A 22,239-nucleotide genomic window follows, 5' to 3' on the forward strand; every position below is an offset into this window, starting at 1 on the left:
CTTTCCACTTCAAAGATCTGATCCAGATTGGAAATAGATCTTCACACTTGAAACTATTTAAGAAAAACTCCCTCACAGGTGTGCCCAGACATTTGGGTTTTAGTCAATTCCAGGTGTGGTCAAGGTGACATCAAGAACAGCATCACAGTGACCAACGGTCTCCTTTCTATTTTCAGAATGCAGTGGTTTCTTTCAAGGAATTATGTGGCCTCTCCTCAGTGGCCAACCTTATGCAGTGCATGCTGGCCGTGTCTCCTCGATTCCTGGGGCCTGACAATACTCCCCTGGTGGTCTTGAATCTTAGTGAGCCCTACCCCACCATGGAACTGCAGGCCATCGTGCCTGAGGTTCTGAAGAAGATCGTCACAACTTATGACATGGTGAGTCCTGGTTGTTCTCTTCCTGGGGACAGAGGTATCTTATGATACCTTATCGATTGCACAGCAGCTTTTGCTTCCTGTCTCACTGTCTCATGCTTCATGTACTTATGGAGGAAGAGTGTCTCCCTGGCTTTGCTGTGTTTGAAAGAGTTTTGTGCTATATCTCTGTGTTAGAAAGCAGGATTCAGAGAAGCTTTACTCAGTCACATTAAACATTAGCTTCCCAAGGACTGGATCTGAATCGGCTTCTAATGAATGTTTTGCATCTTCTATTTATGTGATTTAGAAACAAAACAAAACCAAGCACTTTTAATCCCATCTTGGAACTAGTCATTGATTTATTCTGTTTCAACTTTCCCCTCAAACCAGTAAAGCGATAAGTTAGATTTTTTTTCAAGATGTGGCTGAAATACCATCAAGGTCAGACAGCTGCTCACATCATACAAAACTGCTGTGTGCTCGTTTTCTCCCTGGGGCAGCTGCTCTGAGGTATCTTCATGTACAATTAGCTTAGTGTTAATTTGTTACCTTCAAGACACCTAGAATAGTGCTTTTAACCTTTAAGATTTATCTTGCATTTTTCTTAATTGCATGCTGCTCTTTTACTGTGCTTTTATAATTTACCAAAACTGGGGGAGAGCTTTTCATATTGTGTTCATGTGTGAGTTGGATGGAGGGCCACTTCATATGCCATTTCATGTGTGCCTGAGGCAGAGGATAACTTTCAGGATGACTTTATCCTCTGTTGTGGAATTCAGTGATTGAACTCTTGTCCTTACATGATCAAATCAAGTACTTTTCACCTGAGCGATTTCACTGGCCTGCTAAGAAGTATTGTACTTGTGAACGGCACTCATTTCACATTTCTAATACAGGTGAGGCTGTTAGAAATGGCTGTGTATCAGCAGTGACCCCTTTCGTTTGGTGGTGCAAGACACTCTTCTCTCAAGTAGGCCAGGCTGTCACCTTTTACCATTGAGGACATTCAGGGATAAGTGCCTTGCTACCACTTCCTCCAATCTAAAAATGCTAGCTAGCTAAGGCCGTGTGGTAGAGGTGGTGACAGTAGTGCATGCCTTTAATCCCAGCATGTAGAGGGCAGGGGCAGGGGCAGGGGCAGGGGCAGGGGCAGGGGCAGGGGCAGGGGCAGGGGCAGGGGCAGGGGCAGGGGCAGGGGCAGGGGCATCTCTGAACTCAAGGCCAGCCTGATCTACGTAGCAAGTTCCAGGACTGCCAGGGCTACATACAGAGAAGAAACCCTGTCTTGAAAAACCAAAGCCAACCAACCAGCAGTCAAGGCCAGCTATGTTGGGATTGGCATCATTCAACTCATCTAAAACGCCATTGACTGTTTTATACGTTAGTCTGAAAGCTGTAATCTGCAGGGGTCAGGTGACTCAAGGGGCTGTACAAATATCACAGGCTAGCATTTCCTACATTGATGAGGAACCTTGGTTTCTTAGGATATTGATTAACATCACCTGGGGAAAGGTGGCATAGAGACGTAATTGGAGGAAATGCTCACCAGAACAAAACCAATCAGAGTCCATTAAAAATACCTTCTCCTTTTCATTCACTCCTGGACACCAGCCTATGGGATGGAACTACTTACAGTCAGGGTAGCTCTTCCCTCCCTTGTTCAACTTCCTCATAGACAAATTTAGGGGTGTGTTTCTATGGTGATTATAAACGCCACCAAAATGAGAGTTAAGATTAGCCACCACTGCAGTCACACTTTGTGTCTGGTGTTTACCCTCCTTCCCATTTTGGCTTAGATTTCAAGGAAACTCAAGGATATAAGAGACTAAGCGTTTCCTGCTGGGGACAAGCTGCAGAGAATATCATCCCCTGGGGAGCACTTAATTCTGAAGAGAACTAAACACACCCAAGAGAGCAGGAGGAGTAGCCAATGTCAGAACATGCAATCAAAAAGGTATAATAAAGCACCATGAAAGCAACAAAACAACAGGAAGGAATAGCAGTCGTACAGTAACGACTTATTATTAACGATTCTCAGCTCCGCGATTAACAGACATGTACTAACAGACTGGAGTGGGAAAGGTTTGATGAAATACAGAAATAATTTAAAAAAAATCTGGGGGGGAGGGGGGAGCCTAGGGTCAGATGTGTTCAGTGCACAATTCTACCAGACTTTAAAAGAAGAACTAACACCAATTTTTCTAAAAGTATTCCATAAAATAAAAATGGAATAATTGTCTCCAAATGATTTATTTTAATTACAGGGATTTTTGAAACTACACATCTAGAATATACAAAGAATTTTTAAAAATCTAAACTTCAAGAAAACAATTAAATCAGTTTAAAAATGGGTCTTGAAACTAAACAGAGGTTCCCAAAATATAAAATATAATAGCTAAGTAATCATTTTTAAGTTGTTCAACATTTTAGCCATAAAAATGCAAATTAAATTAAAACTATTTTGAGATTTTATGTTCCCCAGTCAAAATGGCTAAACTCCAAAAATCAAATGATGTCAAATGCTGGGATTGATGTAGGGAAAGGGGAACACCTGTTTGTTGCTGGTGGCAGTGCAAACTGGTACAGCTACTACTGTAAAACACAGCTTGTGTCATAGAATATACTCAAGTTCCAACCCTACCTAGCTTTCATAGTACTGGAAGGTGGCAAAGAAGAAAACAGTCAGATTTCACCTAGCTATAAACCTTGCAAGCTACAGCAATGACTGCATTGACAAGATACACTCACTGGTACAACAATGGCATGAATGTTAGAGCAGTGACCAAACACTTTCTGACTTGATTTTAGGCCCACTCCATAAAACGGAGCCCACACCTCACACCATATTCAGGGCCAAGATCCTGTGGCTAGACATGCCTTTGAGGAAAATCCACTGCTATTGTTATGTAACTGGACATTGTATTAAACAACTCCTTTTTTTTTTTTTTTATTAACTTGAGTATTTCTTATATACATTTCAAGTGTTATTCCCTTTCCCGGTTTCCGGACAAACATCCCCCTCCCCCCTCCCCTTCCTTATGGGTGTTCCCCTCTCAACCCTCCCCCCATTGCCACCCTCCCCCCATAGTCTAGTTCACTGGGGGTTCAGTCTTAGCAGGACCCAGGGCTTCCCCTTCCACTGGTGCTCTTACTAGGATATTCATTGCTACCTATGGGGTCAGAGTCCAGGGTCAGTCCATGTATAGTCTTTAGGTAGTGGCTTAGTCCCTGGAAGCTCTGGTTGCTTGACATTGTTGTACTTTTGGGGTCTCGAGCCCCTTCAAGCTCTTCCAGTTCTTTCTCTGATTCCTTCAACGGGGGACCTATTCTCAGTTCAGTGGTTTGCTGCTGGCATTCGCCTCTGTATTTGCTGTATTCTGGCTGTGTCTCTCAGGAGCGATCTACATCCGGCTCCTGTCGGTCTGCACTTCTTTGCTTCATCCATCTTGTCTAATTGGGTGGCTGTATATGTATGGGCCACATGTGGGGCAGGCTCTGAATGGGTGTTCCTTCAGTCTCTGTTTTAATCTTTGCCTCTCCCTTCCCTGCCAAGGGTATTCTTTTTCCTCATTTAAAGAAGGAGTGAAGCATTCACATTTTGATCATCCGTCTTGAGTTTCATTTGTTCTAGGCATCTAGGGTAATTCAAGCATTTGGGCTAATAGCCACTTATCAATGAGTGCATACCATGTATGTCTTTCTGTGATTGGGTTAGCTCACTCAGGATGATGTTTTCCAGTTCCAACCATTTGCCTACGAATTTCATAAAGTCGTTGTTTTTGATAGCTGAGTAATATTCCATTGTGTAGATGTACCACATTTTCTGTATCCATTCCTCTGTTGAAGGGCATCTGGGTTCTTTCCAGCTTCTGGCTATCATAAATAAGGCTGCAATGAACATAGTGGAGCACGTGTCTTTTTTATATGTTGGGGCATCTTTTGGGTATATGCCCAAGAGAGGTATAGCTGGATCCTCAGGCAGTTCAATGTCCAATTTTCTGAGGAACCTCCAGACTGATTTCCAGAATGGTTTTACCAGTCTGCAATCCCACCAACAATGGAGGAGTGTTCCACTTTCTCCACATCCTCGCCAGCATCTGCTGTCATCTGAGTTTTTGATCTTAGCCATTCTCACTGGTGTGAGGTGAAATCTCAGGGTTGTTTTGATTTGCATTTCCCTCATGACTAAAGATGTTGAACATTTCTTTAGGTGTTTCTCAGCCATTTGGCATTCCTCAGCTGTGAATTCTTTGTTTAGCTCTGAACCCCATTTTTTAATAGGGTTATTTGTTTCCCTTCGGTCTAACTTCTTCAGTTCTTTGTATATTTTGGATATAAGGCCTCTATCTGTTGTAGGATTGGTAAAGATCTTTTCCCAATCTGTTGGTTGCCGTTTTGTCCTAACCACAGTGTCCTTTGCCTTACAGAAGCTTTGCAGTTTTATAAGATCCCATTTGTCGATTCTTGATCTTAGAGCATAAGCCATTGGTGTTTTGTTCAGGAAATTTTTTCCAGTGCCCATGTGTTCCAGATGCTTCCCTAGTTTTTCTTCTATTAGTTTGAGTGTGTCTGGTTTGATGTGGAGGTCCTTGATCCACTTGGACTTAAGCTTTGTACAGGGTGATAAGGATGGATCGATCTGCATTCTTCTACATGTTGCCCTCCACAACTCCTAATAAGTAGTTGCTGTATCCACAGATTAGGGTATCTCTCAACACCCGTCAGTAAAGCTTCTTTTTGTAAAGAAGGTAAATATAGCATAGAATCACAACTGGTTAAGGTGCAGAGAATAGAAGACTGTAGAGTACTTAGCCTTGAATGGGACATCTATAGCAAACCTCCTCCTCCTCCTCTTATTCCTCCTCCTCCTCCTCTCCCTCCTCCTCCTCCTCTCCCTCCTCCTCCTCTCCCTCCTCTTCTTCCTCCTCCTCTTCTTCCTCCTCCTCCTCTTCTTCCTCTTCCTCCCCCTCCTCCTCCTCCTCTTCCTCCTCCTCCTCCTCCTCCTCCTCCTCCTCCCCCCCCTCCTCCTCCTCCTCCTCCTCTACTACCACCACCACCACCACCACCACCACCACCACCACCACCACCACCACCACCTTCCAAGAATCAAGAACATTGCAGAAAGGGAGGTAGGAAGAGTGTAAGAGATAGGGGTAGTAGACGACTTCAGCAAAGCGGTGTTTGCCAGACAGAACATGGTAACTGCACATATGAACTCTGAGTAGTTGTGACATCATACCCAAGACCTTTGCAAGCTCGAGATAGACAAATTCCCAGCATAGAGCAGGGAGTTGGTCAAAAAGTGTCACCATCTGCTGAAGAGCTATTGGGAATTGATAGCTCACTCAAGAGAATATCGCCAGCACCGATTATGTCAGATGTGTTTAGAAAATAAACAGTATGAAATGAGTAGTGGATCTGGAAGGAGTTGTAAGGGGGTGTATATAATTAAAGTGCAATGGATGAAGTTCTCAAAAATTAATTAAAATATATGTCTGGATAATATAAAGGTCAGGGTCAGATGTATCTAACACCATTTGGGATATATTATTCTGGTATCTGAGGCCTCACATTATCCATCATGAATATATTCTGTCTTCAGGAATCCATATAGTTCCTAAAAGCTAAGAAGGGTGATAAAATAAACTCAGAAGCCTATGCTGGGATTTCTTTTGAATGCTCTAGAAAAATAAAAGAAGTAAAAATGGAAATGTTGAGGCACTTTTCCATGTCCAGTTATTTCTTAAGTCTAAGTTATATTGGAAGAAGATCAAATGAATAATTGGTATTTATAGATGTTTCTTAAACTTAAACCACAAATAAACTCACAGACCTTCTTCATTGATCAAAACGTGACATGATTTAGCCATAGATGCCACTAATTTTTCAGTGAGATTCACACAGTGACATTTCTTTATGAACAGGTTTTTATCAGGAATTCTGGAGGTGGGGTACAGCTCCCTAAATGAAAACTGAACAGACTGGTTAATCAGTTTCAGCGGTCCAGTACTGATCAGGGCAGGAAATGTGGTCCTGCCTGGGTTCTCTGAATCTCAGCAGTCCATGAGGACACCAGGAATCTTTATAGAACTAAAAACTGTGTTTGGCACAGGAACATTCAGTGCTTCTTGGTTCCCTCACCTTCCCTTCCTGGACTGCTAGATTGTAAAAGTAGCTTTTAGTCACAGCCTGAAGTAACTGTTGTCTCTAAGGCTTATTGCCTCAGTCTGCTAACCTGGGCCTAATCCTGGAAGTTTCTAGCCTCCCCACAATCTAATCTAGGGCTACAATATTTTCAGCCTCTGAGATTTGCTTCTAAATAAGCTCACATTTTCTTGTTCTTTCTGAACTCTAGCTGTCTGGCTCAACTCAGCTGTTCTGGTTTAAACTCCTCTTCAGGATGACTTGATTCAATTTACTTTCTCTCAGTTTCTCACTGAATTACTCTGGTTGGCCTCAAACTAACTCTAGCGATCTTTCCTCACCTTCTGATTCCTTGTGTGGCTCATTCTGTCTTCACCTGTGCCCCGCGCTATCTCACCAGCAAGAACACTCGGGAACACACGAATCCTTCTGCAGCTTAAACGTTTATTGTATCTTAAAGAGAGGGCCCGGGGCGCCAGCATGGCGCGGCTTATATACACCCTAGCACGGCGCATCCACACCTGATTGGTAGGTTACCCATGATCTCATTAGGCATGCCCTGGAGTGGGCAAAGACCTGGCACGAAGGCACTTTTGCACATGCGCACACAGTTAACTTCCTGAAAGGAAGTCGGCTGGCGTGGCGGAGGCCAGCGCCATCTTGTAATGGCAAAAGCTATCCCAACTTTCCACGTGGGGCGCAGTGGAAGCCAGCGCCATCTTGTGGTGGCAAATGTTATTGTGGCTCTCCAAATCTCCCCCTTAGTGTTTTACTAATATGAGGCTGGTCTAGGTCCTTGCAGTTACGTCCATCTGCTGTGGCTACTGTCTTAGGTCGTTCCTCTATGTCACAGCCTTATCTGTCATAGGGTAACCCTATCGCCACCGGGCCCCGTGTCTTAGATTGGTCTGTGCATGAGGAAAGTTGCCCATCTCTGGATACCGCAGTGCTGTGTGACGGTAACTGTTAAACGACCTAGGGCGAACTCTATAAAAGAGGACAGCCAGAAAATGAGTTAGTGGGGAAATCATGATCACCCTATCGCGTGCAATGAGGAAACCTCAGCAATGTAGAAGGGCTGATCAAAGAATCATTGAGTCTCTCTCATCCCAGTGCAATGGATCCACAGATCCATGGGGTGCAAGAGCAGAGAACTCAGATACCGACTAATTCCTGAGCATAGATAACCAAATTTCAGGGGAGGCCCCTTGTTCAATGGCCACAAGTGCTTGAGTGATAACGACCTTGTCATGTTTCTGTTGAGATCTGAGTTTGCATACCAACCATAGCATGAACACTAATCCACAGCATAGGGCTGCACCAAACAGAGCCACCCCCACCCATTCTTTGAAGTACTAGGAATCCAAATCCAAAGAGGCAGTGTGAGGGCTAGAGGTAGTTTCTGAGGGATCCATCTGAGAGTCATTTCTAGGCGTCAGAATTCTCCGTGTCAGTCGTTCTGGTAGCCAGAATGGGTTGTCTTCTTCCTGCGGGAAAACACAAACAGCTCCCCTGGATCTTATTAAAATAGGATTCAGGCCTTTCCATAGACCAGTCAAAACATCTTTCCATTTTACCATCTCTTTTGGTCTATCAGACTCTGAATAGTGACGTTCGGCCGCAGTATGGCCTTGGGCATCAAGATTTAAAAAATTAAGGGTGAAGAGTGCCATGGAAACAGCTACTCTTGGTACTGAGGGTAGAGCCTCCTCGACTCCCCCTTTTTGTTTAATTAAATAGGATTTGAGAGTTCGATGGGCACGTTCTACAATGCCCTGTCCCTGAGGATTATACAGGAGACCAGTCAGATGAGTCACATGCATCTGGTGGCAGAATTGTTGCAATTTTTAAGAAGTATAAGCTGGTTCATTGTCTGTCTTAAGGAGTTTGGGTTTACCCCAAGCACTCCACGCCTCGAGGCAATGTTGAATTGCATGTGAGGCCTTTTCTCCTGTTAGAGGTGTAGCAAACATGATGCCAGAGCATGTATCAATAGAAACATGCAGATACTGAAGTCTTCCAAAAGAAGGGATATGAGTAACATCCATTTGCCAGACCTGTAGCGGTCAGATTCCTCGTGGATTAACTCCCACATGGGGTACAGGCAGGAATTGACAACAATTTTGACATTGGGTAACTATCTCCCTAGCTTCTTTTCTAGTCAAAGCAAATCGGCGGCATAAAGTTTCAGCCGTCACATGAAATTGTCTGTGAAATTCTTTTGCTACATCTAATTGGGGAGACAAGGCAACTGCAATCACTCTTGTAGCTTGGTCTGCTAGGTCATTTCCGCGGGACATTGGACCAGGAAGGCCCGAGTGAGCTCTAATATGTGTTATAAATACAGGGGATCTCCTGCCGAGAAGGGTAGATTGAATTTGTTGAAAAATTTGAGCAAGTTTGCTGGAATGCCTGATTAATCCAGCCACCTCAAGAACCTTAACTGCATTAACCACATAGGAGGAATCTGACACAATGTTAAGCGGGCCTGGGAAGGTCTCGAGGACCTCTAGCACCACTAAACATTCCACAACTTGAGGTGAGGTTTCATTATACTGCTTAGACACTACCTTATTATTGACCACATAAGCACCTACACCAGTTTTTGACCCATCTGTATACACTACAGATCAACAACAAGTGGTTTCATCAACAACAAGGGGTCATCAACAAGTGGTTTCTGAGACATTATGTGTGGGAACACAATGGCTTGGCTTAAAGCAAATTGTAGGATCGGGTGTTTTAGATAATGATTATCAATCTGTCCAGCAAAGGAAGTAACTAACACTGCCCAAGCATTTGAGGTAGCAGCTAATGTTTGAACCTGAATGGCTGTATATGGTACTATCAAAATTTTGGGTTTTTTCCCAAAATGAGTAATAGCTGCCTTCAACCCGCAGAGTGCAAGCTGAGCAACCACATCGGGATACCAGTCAATAATCTTAGCAGGCGATGCATTGGGATGGATCCATAATAAAGGCCCAACCTGCCACAAGACAGCTGTTGGTAATTGCATAGTTTTGAAAACACACAAATCAAAAGGCTTGGTTTCATCAATGCGCTGCAATTGAGCATCCTGTAAGGCACTTTCTACAACTTGTAAGGCCTGGTTTGCGGCTGGCGTCAATGCTCTCGGAGAGAAGATATGAGAGTCCCCTTCCAAAATATCAAATAAAGTTTCACCTCAGCAGAGGAAATCTTTAAAAATGGTCTCAGCCAATTTATATCTCCCAATAATTTTTGGAAATCATTTAAGGTATGTAAATGATCTCTACGAATCTCTAATTTCTGAGGAACTATTTTTTCAGGATAAAAGACTGATCCCAGAAATGAGCCAATTTCTGCAATTTGAACCTTTTCTGTAGTGACTTGTAGTCCCCAATGTCCCAATGTTTTGATTAAGATGGGATATGAGGTCTGTAAGGTTGTTAAATCTCTGTCACACATTAGAATATCATCCATGTAATGAGCCAGAAGCAAAGATGGAAATTGCTTCCTTATAGGTTCAAGGGCTCGTTGCACATATAGTTGGCACATAGTGGGGCTATTGGCCATGCCTTGAGGCAGGACCTTCCACTGAAATCTCTTATCAGGTTCAAGATGATTAAAGGTTGGTATAGTAAATGCAAACTTTTGTCTGTCTTGTGGACACAAAGGGATGGAAAAGAAACAATCCTTAATATCTATCATTATTATTTTCCATTGCTTAGGTAAGGCGGAGAGTAAGGGTAGGCCTCCTTGGATCGAGCCAAATAAATGCATCTGTGCATTATTGGCTCTCTCTCTCTTTTTTTTTTTTTTTTTTATTAACTTGAGTATTTCTTATATACATTTCGAGTGTTATTCCCTTTCCCGGTTTCCGGGCAAACATCCCCCTAATCCATCCCCCTCCCCTTCTTTATGGGTGTTCCCCTTCCCATCCTCCCCCCATTGCCGCCCTCTGCCCAACAATCAGGTTCACTGGGGGTTCAGTCTTAGCAGGGCCCAGGGCTTCCCCTTCCACTGGTGCTCTTACTAGGATATTCATTACTACCTATGAGGTCAGAGTCCAGGGTCAGTCCCTGTATAGTCTTTAGGTAGTGGCTTAGTCCCTGGAAGCTCTGGTTGCTTGGCATTGTTGTTCATGTGGGGTCTCGAGCCCCTTCAAGCTCTTCCAGTTCTTTCTCTGATTCCTTCAACGGGGGTCCTATTCTCAGTTCAGTGGTTTGCTGCTGGCATTCGCCTCTGTATTTGCTGTATTCTGGCTGTGTCTCTCAGGAGCGATCTACATCCCGCTCCTGTCAGCCTGCCCTTCTTTGTTTCATCCATCTTGTCTAATTGGATGGCTGTATATCTGTGGGCCACATGTGGGCAGGCTCTGAATGGGTGTTCCTTCTGTGTCTGTTTTAATCTTTGCCTCTCTATTCCCTGCCACGGGTATTCTTATTACCCTTTTAAAGAAGGAGTGAAGCATTCACATTTTGATCATCCGTCCTGAGTTTCATTTGTTCTAGGGATCTAGGGTAATTCAAGCATTTGGGCTAATAGCCACTTATCAATGAGTGCATACCATGTGTGTTTTTCTGTGATTGGGTTACCTCACTTAGGATGATATTTTCCAGTTTCAACCATTTCCCTACGAATTTCATAAACTCGTTGTTTTTGATAGCTGAGTAATATTCCATTGTGTAGATGTACCACATTTTCTGTATCCATTCCTCTGTTGAAGGGCATCTGGGTTCTTTCCAGCTTCTGGCTATTATAAATAAGGCTGCCATGAACATAGTGGAGCACGTGTCTTTTTTATCTGTTGCGGCATCTTTTGGGTATATGCCCAAGAGAGGTATAGCTGGATCCTCAGGCAGTTCAATGTCCAATTTTCTGAGGAACCTCCAGACTGATTTCCAGAATGGTTGTACCAGTCTGCAATCCCACCAACAATGGAGGAGTGTTCCTCTTTCTCCGCATCCTCGCCAGCATCTGCTGTCACCTGAGTTTTTGATCTTAGCCATTCTCACTGGTGTGAGGTGAAATCTCAGGGTTGTTTTGATTTGCATTTCCCTCATGACTAAAGATGTTGAACATTTCTTTAGGTGTTTCTCAGCCATTCGGCATTCCTCAGCTGTGAATTCTTTGTTTAGCTCTGAACCCCATTTTTAATAGGGTTATTTGTCTCCCTGCAGTCTAACTTCTTGAGTTCTTTGTATATTTTGGATATAAGGCCTCTATCTGTTGTAGGATTGGTAAAGATCTTTTCCCAATCTGTTGGTTGCCGTTTTGTCCTAACCACAGTGTCCTTTGCCTTACAGAAGCTTTGCAGTTTTATGAGATCCCGTTTGTCGATTCTTGATCTTAGAGCATAAGCCATTGGTGTTTTGTTCAGGAAATTTTTTCCAGTGCCCATGTGTTCCAGATGCTTCCCTAGTTTTTCTTCTATTAGTTTGAGTGTATCTGGTTTGATGTGGAGGTCCTTGATCCACTTGGACTTAAGCTTTGTACAGGGTGATAAGGATGGATCGATCTGCATTCTTCTACATGTTGACCTCCAGTTGAACCAGCACCATTTGCTGAAAATGCTGTCTTTTTTCCATTTGATGGTTTTGGCTCCTTTGTCAAAAATCAAGTGCCCATAGGTATGTGGGTTCATTTCTGGATCTTCAATTCTGTTCCATTGGTCTATCTGTCTGTCTCTGTACCAATACCATGCAGTTTTTATCACTATCCCTCTGTAATACTGCTTGAGTTCAGGAATAGCGACTCCCCCTGAAGTCCTTTTATTGTTGAGGATAGTTTTAGCTATCCTGGGTTTTTTGTTATTCCAGATGAATTTGTAAATTGTTCTGTCTAGGTCTTTGAAGAATTGGATTGGTATTTTGATGGGGATTGCATTGAATCTGCAGATTGCTTTTGGTAAAATGGCCATTTTTACTATATTAATCCTGCCAATCCATGAGCATGGGAGATCTTTCCATCTTCTGAGGTCGTCTTCAATTTCTTTCTTCAGAGTCTTGAAGTTCTTATTGTACAGATCTTTTACTTGCTTGGTTAAAGTCACACCGAGGTACTTTATATTATTTGGGTCTATTATGAAGGGTGTCGTTTCCCTAATTTCTTTCTCGGCTTGTTTCTCTTTTGTGTAGAGGAAGGCCACTGATTTATTTGAGTTAATTTTATACCCAGCCACTTTGCTGAAGTTGTTTATCAGCTTTAGTAGTTCTCTGGTGGAACTTTTGGAATCACTTAAATATACTATCATATCATCAGCAAATAGTGATATTTTGACTTCTTCTTTTCCGATCTGTATCCCCTTGACCTCCTTTTGTTGTCTGATTGCTCTGTCTAGAACTTCAAGAACTATATTGAATAAGTAGGGAGAGAGTGGGCAGCCTTGTCTAGTCCCTGATTTTAGTGGGATTGCTTCAAGTTTCTCTCCATTTAGTTTAATGTTGGCAACTGGTTTGCTGTATATGGCTTTTACTATGTTTAGGTATGGGCCTTGAATTCCTATTCTTTTCTTTTTTTTTTTTTTTTTTTTTTTGGTTCTTTTTTTCGGAGCTGGGGACCGAACCCAGGGCCTTGCGCTTCCTAGGTAAGCGCTCTACCACTGAGCTAAATCCCCAGCCCCTTGAATTTCTATTCTTTCCAGGACTTTTATCATGAAGGGGTGTTGAATTTTGTCAAATGCTTTCTCAGCATCTAATGAAATGATCATGTGGTTTTGTTCTTTCAGTTTGTTTATATAATGGATCACGTTGATGGTTTTCCGTATATTAAACCATCCCTGCATGCCTGGGATGAAGCCTATTTGATCATGGTGGATGATTGTTTTGATGTGCTCTTGGATTCGGTTTGCCAGAATTTTATTGAGTATTTTTGCGTCGATATTCATAAGGGAAATTGGTCTGAAGCTCTCTTTCTTTGTTGGGTCTTTGTGTGGTTTAGGTATAAGAGTAATTGTGGCTTCATAGAAGGAATTCAGTAGTGCTCCATCTGTTTCAATTTTGTGGAATAGTTTGGATAATATTGGTATGAGGTCTTCTATGAAGGTCTGGTAGAATTCTGCACTAAACCCGTCTGGACCTGGGCTCTTTTTGGTTGGGAGACCTTTAATGACTGCTTCTATTTCCTTAGGAGTTATGGGGTCGTTTAACTGGTTTATCTGTTCCTGATTTAACTCCGGCACCTGGTATCTGTCTAGGAAATTGTCCATTTTCTGCAGATTTTCAAGTTTTGTTGAATATAGGCTTTTATAGTAAGATTTGATGATTTTTTGAATTTCCTCTGAATCTGTAGTTATGTCTCCCTTTTCATTTCTGATTTTGTTAATTTGGACACACTTTCTGTGTCCTCTCGTTAGTCTGGCTAAGGGTTTATCTATCTTGTTGATTTTCTCAAAGAACCAACTTTTAGTTCTGTTGATTCTTTCTATGGTCCTTTTTGTTCCTACTTGGTTGATTTCAGCTCTGAGTTTGATTATTTCCTGCCTTCTACTCCTCCTGGGTTTATTTGCTTCTTTTTGTTCTAGAGCTTTTAGGTGTGCTGTCAAGCTGCTGACATATGCTCTTTCCTGTTTCTTTCTGCAGGCACTCAGCGCTATGAGTTTTCCTCTTAGCACAGCTTTCATTGTGTCCCATAAGTTTGGGTATGTTGTACCTTCATTTTCATTAAATTCTAAAAAGTCTTTAATTTCTTTCTTTATTTCTTCCTTGACCAGGTTATCAGCATTAATGGCTCTCAAATCATGGAGAAGTCTCCATTTTCCTGATTTTTTTCTTTATCACAAAAATAGGAGTATTCCATGGTGAAATGGATGGTTCTCAATGACCAAGCTGTAATTGTTCATTAACTAATTTAGTGGCAGCTTCCAATTTTTCAGAGGATAGAGGCCATTGAGGAACCCATTTTGTCTCCTCTGTGAGCCAGGGTATGGGCACAGAACCCTCAATGGCACCTAGGAAAAACCCAGGCCCTGCCTTCCTATATTACCTTCTTGTGGGACCGGTTCTAATTTTCCTTGTTCCTTTTTTCCTAATCCCTTCCCTTCCTCGTAACCCATTCTCTTCATAATCTCGACAGCTTGTCGAGAGTACTCGTTGGTCAATATCAGTCCTAGACCCTTTAAGACATCCCTCCCCCATGGTTAACAGGAAGGGGGAGGACATAAGGAATGAACCTTCCTGATTGGCCTTCTGGAGCATTCCAGATCAAGGAGCGTGAGCTGATAGTGGGGCTGGCCTCATACCCTAGTCCTTGTAAGGAATGGGATGATTGAGTGACAGGCCGTGCCTTAGGCCACCATCTAGAGGAGATAATGCTCTTATCAGCCCCTGTATCTAGAATTCCCGTAAAAGTTTTCCCTTCTATATTCAACTCTAAAGAGGGTCTGGAATTAAGGTCCATCATTAAATAAGCAGAATCAGTCCCGGAAGAGCCAAACTTCGCGGTGCCTCTAGGGACCCCGGAAGAAGGAAAATGATCATGTAAGCTTGGAAGGATAATCAACTGAGCAATCCTGTCACCTTAGGAAATGGAAAAACACCTTGAGGGCAAGAGCAGAGAACTTGAAGTTCTCCCGTGTAATCTTGATCTATTATTCCAGGGTGAACAATAAGTCCCTTTAAGGTTAAGGAGGATCGACCCAAAATAAGGCCGACACTTCCCACAGGTAAGGGGCCTTTGTAGTCAGTAGGGACAGGTTGCACACCCATCAGTGGCATTAATATGAATTGGGTGGTGGAACGGAGGTCCACTCCTGCTGAGCCTTTTGTAGCTCTGTGAACCATGGTGTCCGTTTGTTGTGAGCTGGAGTCCCATATGTTTTGGGGCCCTGAGACTTGGGGCCCAGATAACCATTTTTTGGAGTGTTTTCATCCCCGTCTGCCTGGGGAGGCCCGGGCTGAATAAGCCTGCCTCTGATATCTTTAACTGAGCGACACTCACTACCCCAATGATAGCCTTTCCTACACTTAGTACACAGTCCTGGTGCTCTCTTCTTTGTGAGGGCCTGACACTCCTTTTTCAGATGTCCTGGTTTGCCACAGTTATAGCAGACCCTGCGATCACCTGTACCTGAGCACTTTTGGCCCTGTAGGATAGCAGCCGCGAGGCCGGCATTAGTAAGCGGGCCTCCAAGTTCTCGGCAAACTCTCAGCCAGTCCTGTAATCCTTTGCTCTTCCTAGGTATAATAGCTGCTCTGCATTCCTGTGTGGCTTGCTCATAGACCAACTGTTCCACTAAAGGCATTGCCTGTTCAGGGTCTCCAAAGATCCTGCCTGCTGCCTCTGTCATCCTAGCCACGAAGTCTGAAAATGGCTCCTGGGGGCCTTGTATAATTCTTGTTAAATGTCCCCCAGACTCTCCCTTCTTGGAAAGTGCCTTCCATGCCTTAACAGCGGCAGCGGAGATTTGAGTGTATGCTCCCCAGTCATAGTTAGTTTGATTATTGGCATACTGCCCTTGTCCTGTTAGCAGATCAAGCGTCCAGTCTCTCTGATTGCCTTCAGCAATGGCATTGACTTTGGCCTGTGCCTGAGAGGCGTCATACCACAAGGCTTTCCATTCCATGTATTGTCCCATATTAGGGAGCGCAGCCTCCACTGTTGTCTGCCAGTCTCCTGGAGTCATGGCCAGAGTGGCAAGCCTCTCGACTTGAGCAATAGTAAAATTGGCACTAACTCCGTAGTTACGGACCGACTCGGCAAGTTCCTTAATTTGAACATATTCTACTGGTGCGTGAACACGGCCTCCATCGGCGGCCTCAAACACTGGAAATCCCTGCTGTATCTTTTTCTGTTCCTCTTTAGTGAGGAAGGAATCTGAGTGGAATCTCTCCATATAATATGGAGGGGCGCTGGGGCTTATAGGCCGGGAAACCGCATGGTTTCCACCTCCTACTTCCTTCTGTTTACCCAAGCTGTTAGCTCGTTGTTCATCTGGGTAATATCCTTCTTCTTCTTCATAGCGAGCTGCCTCATCTTCTAAATCCTCTCTCTCAGAGGAGCTAAGCTCGTCTGTCTCTGAGCTATCAAGCTCTAAACCCTCTAACTCCTTTACCGGATAAAGGCTTCTCCCTTTCAAAACTTTTTTCTCCTTTCTCTGTTTCTCTCCTGGGGTGTTCTTTCCCCAACCTCTCGCTCCCTCAGATCTGAAGTCTTTGGAAGGGTCTTTTTGCTTATATTTATCTTTTCTCTTTGAGCTCTTTAATTTTTTATGCCGCTCTGTTTCTGACATGCTGCCTTGTAACTTCCCTAGCACTCTCTGTCCTGCTACCACAGTTGGGCGGCATTTCCCATCTTCTAGGCACGACCTCTGATGGTGCCTAGCGGCAGCCACAAAATCAAAAACCAAAAGAGAAAGCACGAAGGCTGCTAAAATGATAAAAACTTCCGCCGCATCTTCTAGCGGGGGAGAGACGTGAAACAGATCAAGACCAAACATATCTTTCAGAGCCTACCTTAAAACACTACAGTTCTGGATTCCCTCCACGGTCGGAGGACCCCTCTCTCGGTGCCTGGCGATGGTGTGGCGTTTCTATCCCGGGTTTCAGCACCAGATGCCCCGCGCTATCTCGCCAGCAAGAACACGCAGGGACACACGAATCCTTCTGCAGCTTAAACGTTTATTGTATCTTAAAGAGAGGGCCCGGGGCGCCAGCATGGCGTGGCTTATATACACCCTAGCGCGGCGCATCCACACCTGATTGGTCGCTTACCCATGATCTCATTAGGCACGCCCCGGAGTGGGCAAAGACCTGGCACGAAGGCACTCTTGCACATGCGCACACAGTTAACTTCCTGAAAGGAAGTCGGCTGGCGCGGCGGAGGCCAGCGCCATCTTGTAATGGCAAAAGCTATCCTGGCTTTCCACGTGGGGCGCAGTGGAAGCCATCGCCATCTTGTGGTGGCGAATGTTATTGTGGCTCTCCACACACCTGTGTCTAGCTTGTTCTCTCTCTGAACTTGTCTCAGTATGACTGTCCCAGTAAGACCCCTCACATTCCCCTTCTCTTCTTTGTGCTTCTCTACTCTCCCTCCCAACTATTCTGTACTCTTCTGCATGAGCTCTACTGTATTCCTGTACTGTACACTCTTCTTTTGAGAGTTGACATATACTATTCTGTCAAATCTTTCTCTGATTCATCACTTTTTCTGCCACTGAATAAAACATCACATTCAAACAAGGGTGCTTCCTTCTACAAACTAACTTTACCTGCATTGTTTGGGATTAAACATGTGTACTAAAAGCAAGTCTGTATTCTAGCCAGAGGGATTAAAAGTGTGTGGTAAGGGTGAGCCACATTACAACTAGAAACAGGTCTTTTTCAGTAAATAACACAATCTTGGGGTTCACAGTGTGATCAACTAGATCCACCCTGCAACACTAGATGATAACATTACATAAATTGTGTCTGGTTTTAGGGTTGTGTTACATGAAGTCATATGAAGTTTCAAGTTGTGTTACTCCCTTCTAATGTATAATTGAAATAGCTTTTTTTGCAGGATACCAAAGTTTATCATTTTTTTGTTTTAATTCCATCTAAACTTCTACAAAATATTCAAATTAGATTCAAATTAATGCTGTAGCAATAGTAAACTCTTACATTTTATTATCCTTTTTAGTGACATGATAGTTTCTCGTATTATGATAATGTGTTAAAATTAGCCAGAATAATAGGCTAAATGTTGATGAAAATATACTAAGTATTGTCTCAAAAAGTAAAAGATAATTTCAAAACATGAAGTGAAGGGGCTAAAGAGAATGGTTTGGAGGCCAAGAGCCTTGTTGCTTTTCCAGAGGAGTAGTTTGGTTCCCACGGCAGACTACTTGTAACTGTCGCTACTGGAGACCCAATACCCTTATTTGGCCTCTGTGGGCTGCCCCCACATGTCCCTACACACACATACACATAAATAAAAAATAAGTATTTTTAAAAATAATCATTTATGTATTTTTGTTTTAAATGCTTTTTATACAAACATCTTCCCTTATTGTGTAAAAATTAAAATACTTTAATATTTAAGATATTAAGATAAATATTTTAAGATATTTTCTTAAAATATATGTTGATCAGTTGATACCTGCTGGTAAAGGGAAAAGTCAACTTTTTTCTCCAATAGAGGAATAGTATCAACCACACTCCAGGGTAGGTGGTATGCCCAGAAGTGGCTGGCCAACACAGAATGGTGGTATTTGTGTAAACTTTTTGTTTCCTTTTCCTTTATTTGGACTTTTTCCTCCTATTCCTCTTTTACTGTTTGTCTTTATTTACTTATTTTCTTTTCGTGAGTTCTTTTTGTTTCTTTTTTTTTTCCTGTTTTGAAACAAAGTGAGAGGAAGACATAAAGTTGGTGAATAGGAGTGTGGGAGGGTCTGGGGGAGTTAAGGAGAGAAAACATGATTAAAATATATGAAAAATTGTTCTTTAATCTGTGACGTGAAAGCTTTTCTCCATACAGCAGTATTGATAGCGTAGAGATCAGGAACTTCTGTTTATGCCACAGTCGTGGCACATCTCATGGTTAGTACAGCCCGCTGTCTGGATCAAGTCAGAGGTGACCCGCAGTAAGGTTACTGTGGATTTCCATCTAAGGTCGTCACTGATCTCCATCTCCTTCATGACTCTTCACGACTCCTTTTGTCACTCTCATCTTGAAATTCAGAGCTCAGAGGAGTCACCTGTATGGACAGATTGAAAATGTCCACATAAAAGACAGCTAGAATGTTATGCTTTTAGAACACCTTCCCATGACCTGAAGCAGGGGAAGCGGAGAGAGTAGGGAGTGGAGGAGTGGTAATTACAGATATAAATGCACCTTCCAAAGAGGTATGAATTCCATGGTTTGTGGTTTTATTTGGTGGCCAGAGAGGCTCAGCAAGTGATGCTTCCAAAGGCACAGACCTGACCTGCTCCACCGTGTTCTCGGTTGCCAGTGGGAGAGAAGTGGTTACCACACAGTACGAAGGCATGTATCATCAGAAGCAAGGAGACTGGAAACTTCTACATTATGATGCTTCAAGGCTCACACACACTGCTGATTATATAACTGTTTCTGATCTAGTTTAACGCCTTTATATGTCTTCACAGAAACCTTTATATGAAAACTACATGGTCTCCCTCATACACAGAATCTACCAATAATGTATGTACACGTGTAAACGTATATGGATGGATACGGGGTGACATATAAAAAAGACAACAGGGACAGCTTAGTATTACGGGACGAGGGAGGGCTGACTGCGAAATGAAAGGAATTGTTTTTAGTTTAACACTGTCATAGATTTTTCATTTTTGGTGGAAGATAAGTACATTAAATATACTTGATATTAAAAGAATAAAATCGGAAGCTTCACAGTTTATATTTTTGAATGGCTTCTGTAATTGTACAGAAGTTTAGTGAGTTGTATAGATTTTTGGGTCTGGTAAATTTGGGTGTAATTTTTTTTACTTCACTACCTTTTTAATAATAAAAGTTTAGAATACAATTTTTAAAAGAAATCATTGAGGAGCACACATTCAAATGAATCCCAGCACAGGTACTCAGGAGCAGTTATAGAAAGAGTAGTGTTTGGAGTACTGGCAATAGCCTTGAAGTAGACTTTGCCATTGTCTCTGTTAGGGTTTCTATTGCTGTGATAAAACACCATGACTTTAAATAAAGGAAAAGGTTCATGTTACAGTTTATAGTCCCTCATCCAAGAAAGGTGGGACAGGACTCCTGAGGCAGGAAGTGAAGCATAGGCCAGGGAGGAATGCTGCTTACTGACTTGTTCTGCATGATTGCTCTGTCTATTTCTTCCCTTCCCCTTTTTTAGAACATTTATTTGTTTATTTTATGTATGTGAGGACACTGTCGCTGTCTTCAGACACAGAAGAGGGCATCAGATCTCATTACAGATGGTTGTGAGCCACCATGTGGTTGCTGGGGATTGAACTCAGGACCTCTGGAAGAGCAGAGACAGTGCTCTTAACCACTGAGCCATCTCTCCAGCCCCTCCATCTGTTTTTTTATAGCACCCAGGACCAATAGCCCAGGGGTGGCACCACTCACAGTGACCTGGGCTCTTCCACACAATTGTCAATCAAGACAATTCACTGCAGGCTTTCCCATGATCAACCTGGTGGGGGCATTTTCTTAATTGAGGTTCCCTTTCCTAAAATGATTCTGTCTTGTGTCGAATTGACATAAAACTAGCCAGCAGAGTAGACCGCTGTCAGCTTGACCTACAATCACATCACTGTTAAACCATAACCTTCCTTTGCTAGTTGTCCCCAAGATGTTATATTATCAGTATCGCAATATAAAACATACTCCGAGCTTTAAAAGTCTTGCTGTCTTTAAAACTTCCTCTCTAAAAACATTCAATATGACTGCCAACTTTCAAAGCCACTCCAAAATATCTGAGTCTCTAAAATAGCCAGTTTCTCCAAAATAACCAGTATCTTTCATAAACTCTAAAATCTCTTTAAAAGTTCAAATCTCTCAACTGTGAGCTCCTGTAAAAATAGAAATTAAGTGAAATGCTTTCTTTAAGAGGGAAGAACCTGGCCACAGTTATAGTTAAACCATAGAAAAATCAAAGTTCAAAAGTATACAAAATCCAGTGCTTAACCAAGCCTGAGACTCACTCATGTTCCCCAGGCTGCAAAAGTTTCATTTCTCTACTCCTGCTGTTTGCAGCACAGATAGCTTGTTCCTAGGCTCAAGTTAGCTCTACTTGATGGCTGCTGCTATCTTGGTTGCATGACCTTAGAGTCCTCAAAATGCTGGGGTCTCCATTGTAATTGGGCTGCACCTTCACCAATGTTCTGCTGGCCTCTTCAGGGATTCTATCTTACCACAGGGTGACAAGCTTCACTCTCTCCCCATCATCCCTGAAGTGTTCACTGCTATTCCACCTGCTCTCCACAAGTGGCCTGTCCTGGCTTCTCACAGTGCCAAATTTTGTTTGTTCTTCATGACCCCTTCCAAACCAGTATTACTGGGAGAAACTTACAGTACAAGCACAATACAACCTTGGTGCACTCTGAACTACAGCTTCTGTGTGTTGACCCCAATTAAACACTTCCCAGTTTTTGCCTCAGCCCCAGTTGACTAGTAGATTGTCCCAGAAAAGTCAAGATTTTGCTTTAGTAGCTCTTTATTCAAAATACTGAGTGACCCAATAGAATGTTTAAGGGACCTTCAGAACTTCCCTCTGAAATTTCATAATCCAAGTATCTATTGTCTACATTTCTCTCAACACTCTTATCTTCTGAGCTCACATAAGACAGTGCCCAGGACTCCTAACACTCAGTGGCTTTTCCAGCCCAGAGTTCCAATGCTACCACAGTTCTCCCAGAACCCTTGTCAGATCTGTCTCAGCAGTACCCAGTGACCCGGTACCGATTTCTTTCTGGTGTAGATTTTTACTGATGTGATAAAATGCCATGGCCACAAGCAAGTTGGGGATTAAGGGAAGTGTTTTGGTTTATGGTTGTAGTCGCGTCATCTAAGGAAGTCAGGACAGGAACCTGGAGGCAGAAACTGAAGCAGAAGCCATGGAGCAATGCTGCCTACTGGCTTATTCCTGTGGCTGGGTCAGCCGCTTTCTTATAACACCCACTACCCATACTGAGCTGAGCCCTCTCACAGTAATCATCAGTCAAGAAAATGAACCACAGGCTTGCCCATAGGGCAACTTGGTAGAGTTATTTCCTTAAGTGAGGGTCCTTCTTTCAAAATGACTAACTTGTGTCACGTTGATACAAAACCAGCC

General features: G+C 42.9%; 1 protein-coding gene across 4 annotated transcripts in view; it reads left to right on the forward strand.

Annotated features, from left to right (window-relative positions):
• Plcl2 (phospholipase C-like 2) overlaps positions 1 to 22,239 on the forward strand; it is a 185,311-nt gene that overhangs the window by 109,214 nt on the left and 53,858 nt on the right. For 3 of the 4 annotated variants that reach the window (XR_015628508.1, XM_087565079.1, NM_001106880.2), the window contains 1 exon segment: positions 177 to 380. Coding sequence is in view for 3 of the 4 variants with exons in the window: in XM_087565079.1 (XP_087421205.1) it covers positions 177 to 380 (204 nt within the window). In the remaining variant the exon portion in view is untranslated. 4 annotated transcript variants of the gene reach the window in all.

The sequence above is a fragment of the Rattus norvegicus genome, chromosome 9, assembly GCF_021556685.1.
Source record: "Rattus norvegicus strain SHRSP/BbbUtx chromosome 9, alternate assembly SHRSP_T2T, whole genome shotgun sequence".
NCBI classification, from domain to species: domain Eukaryota; kingdom Metazoa; phylum Chordata; class Mammalia; order Rodentia; family Muridae; genus Rattus; species Rattus norvegicus.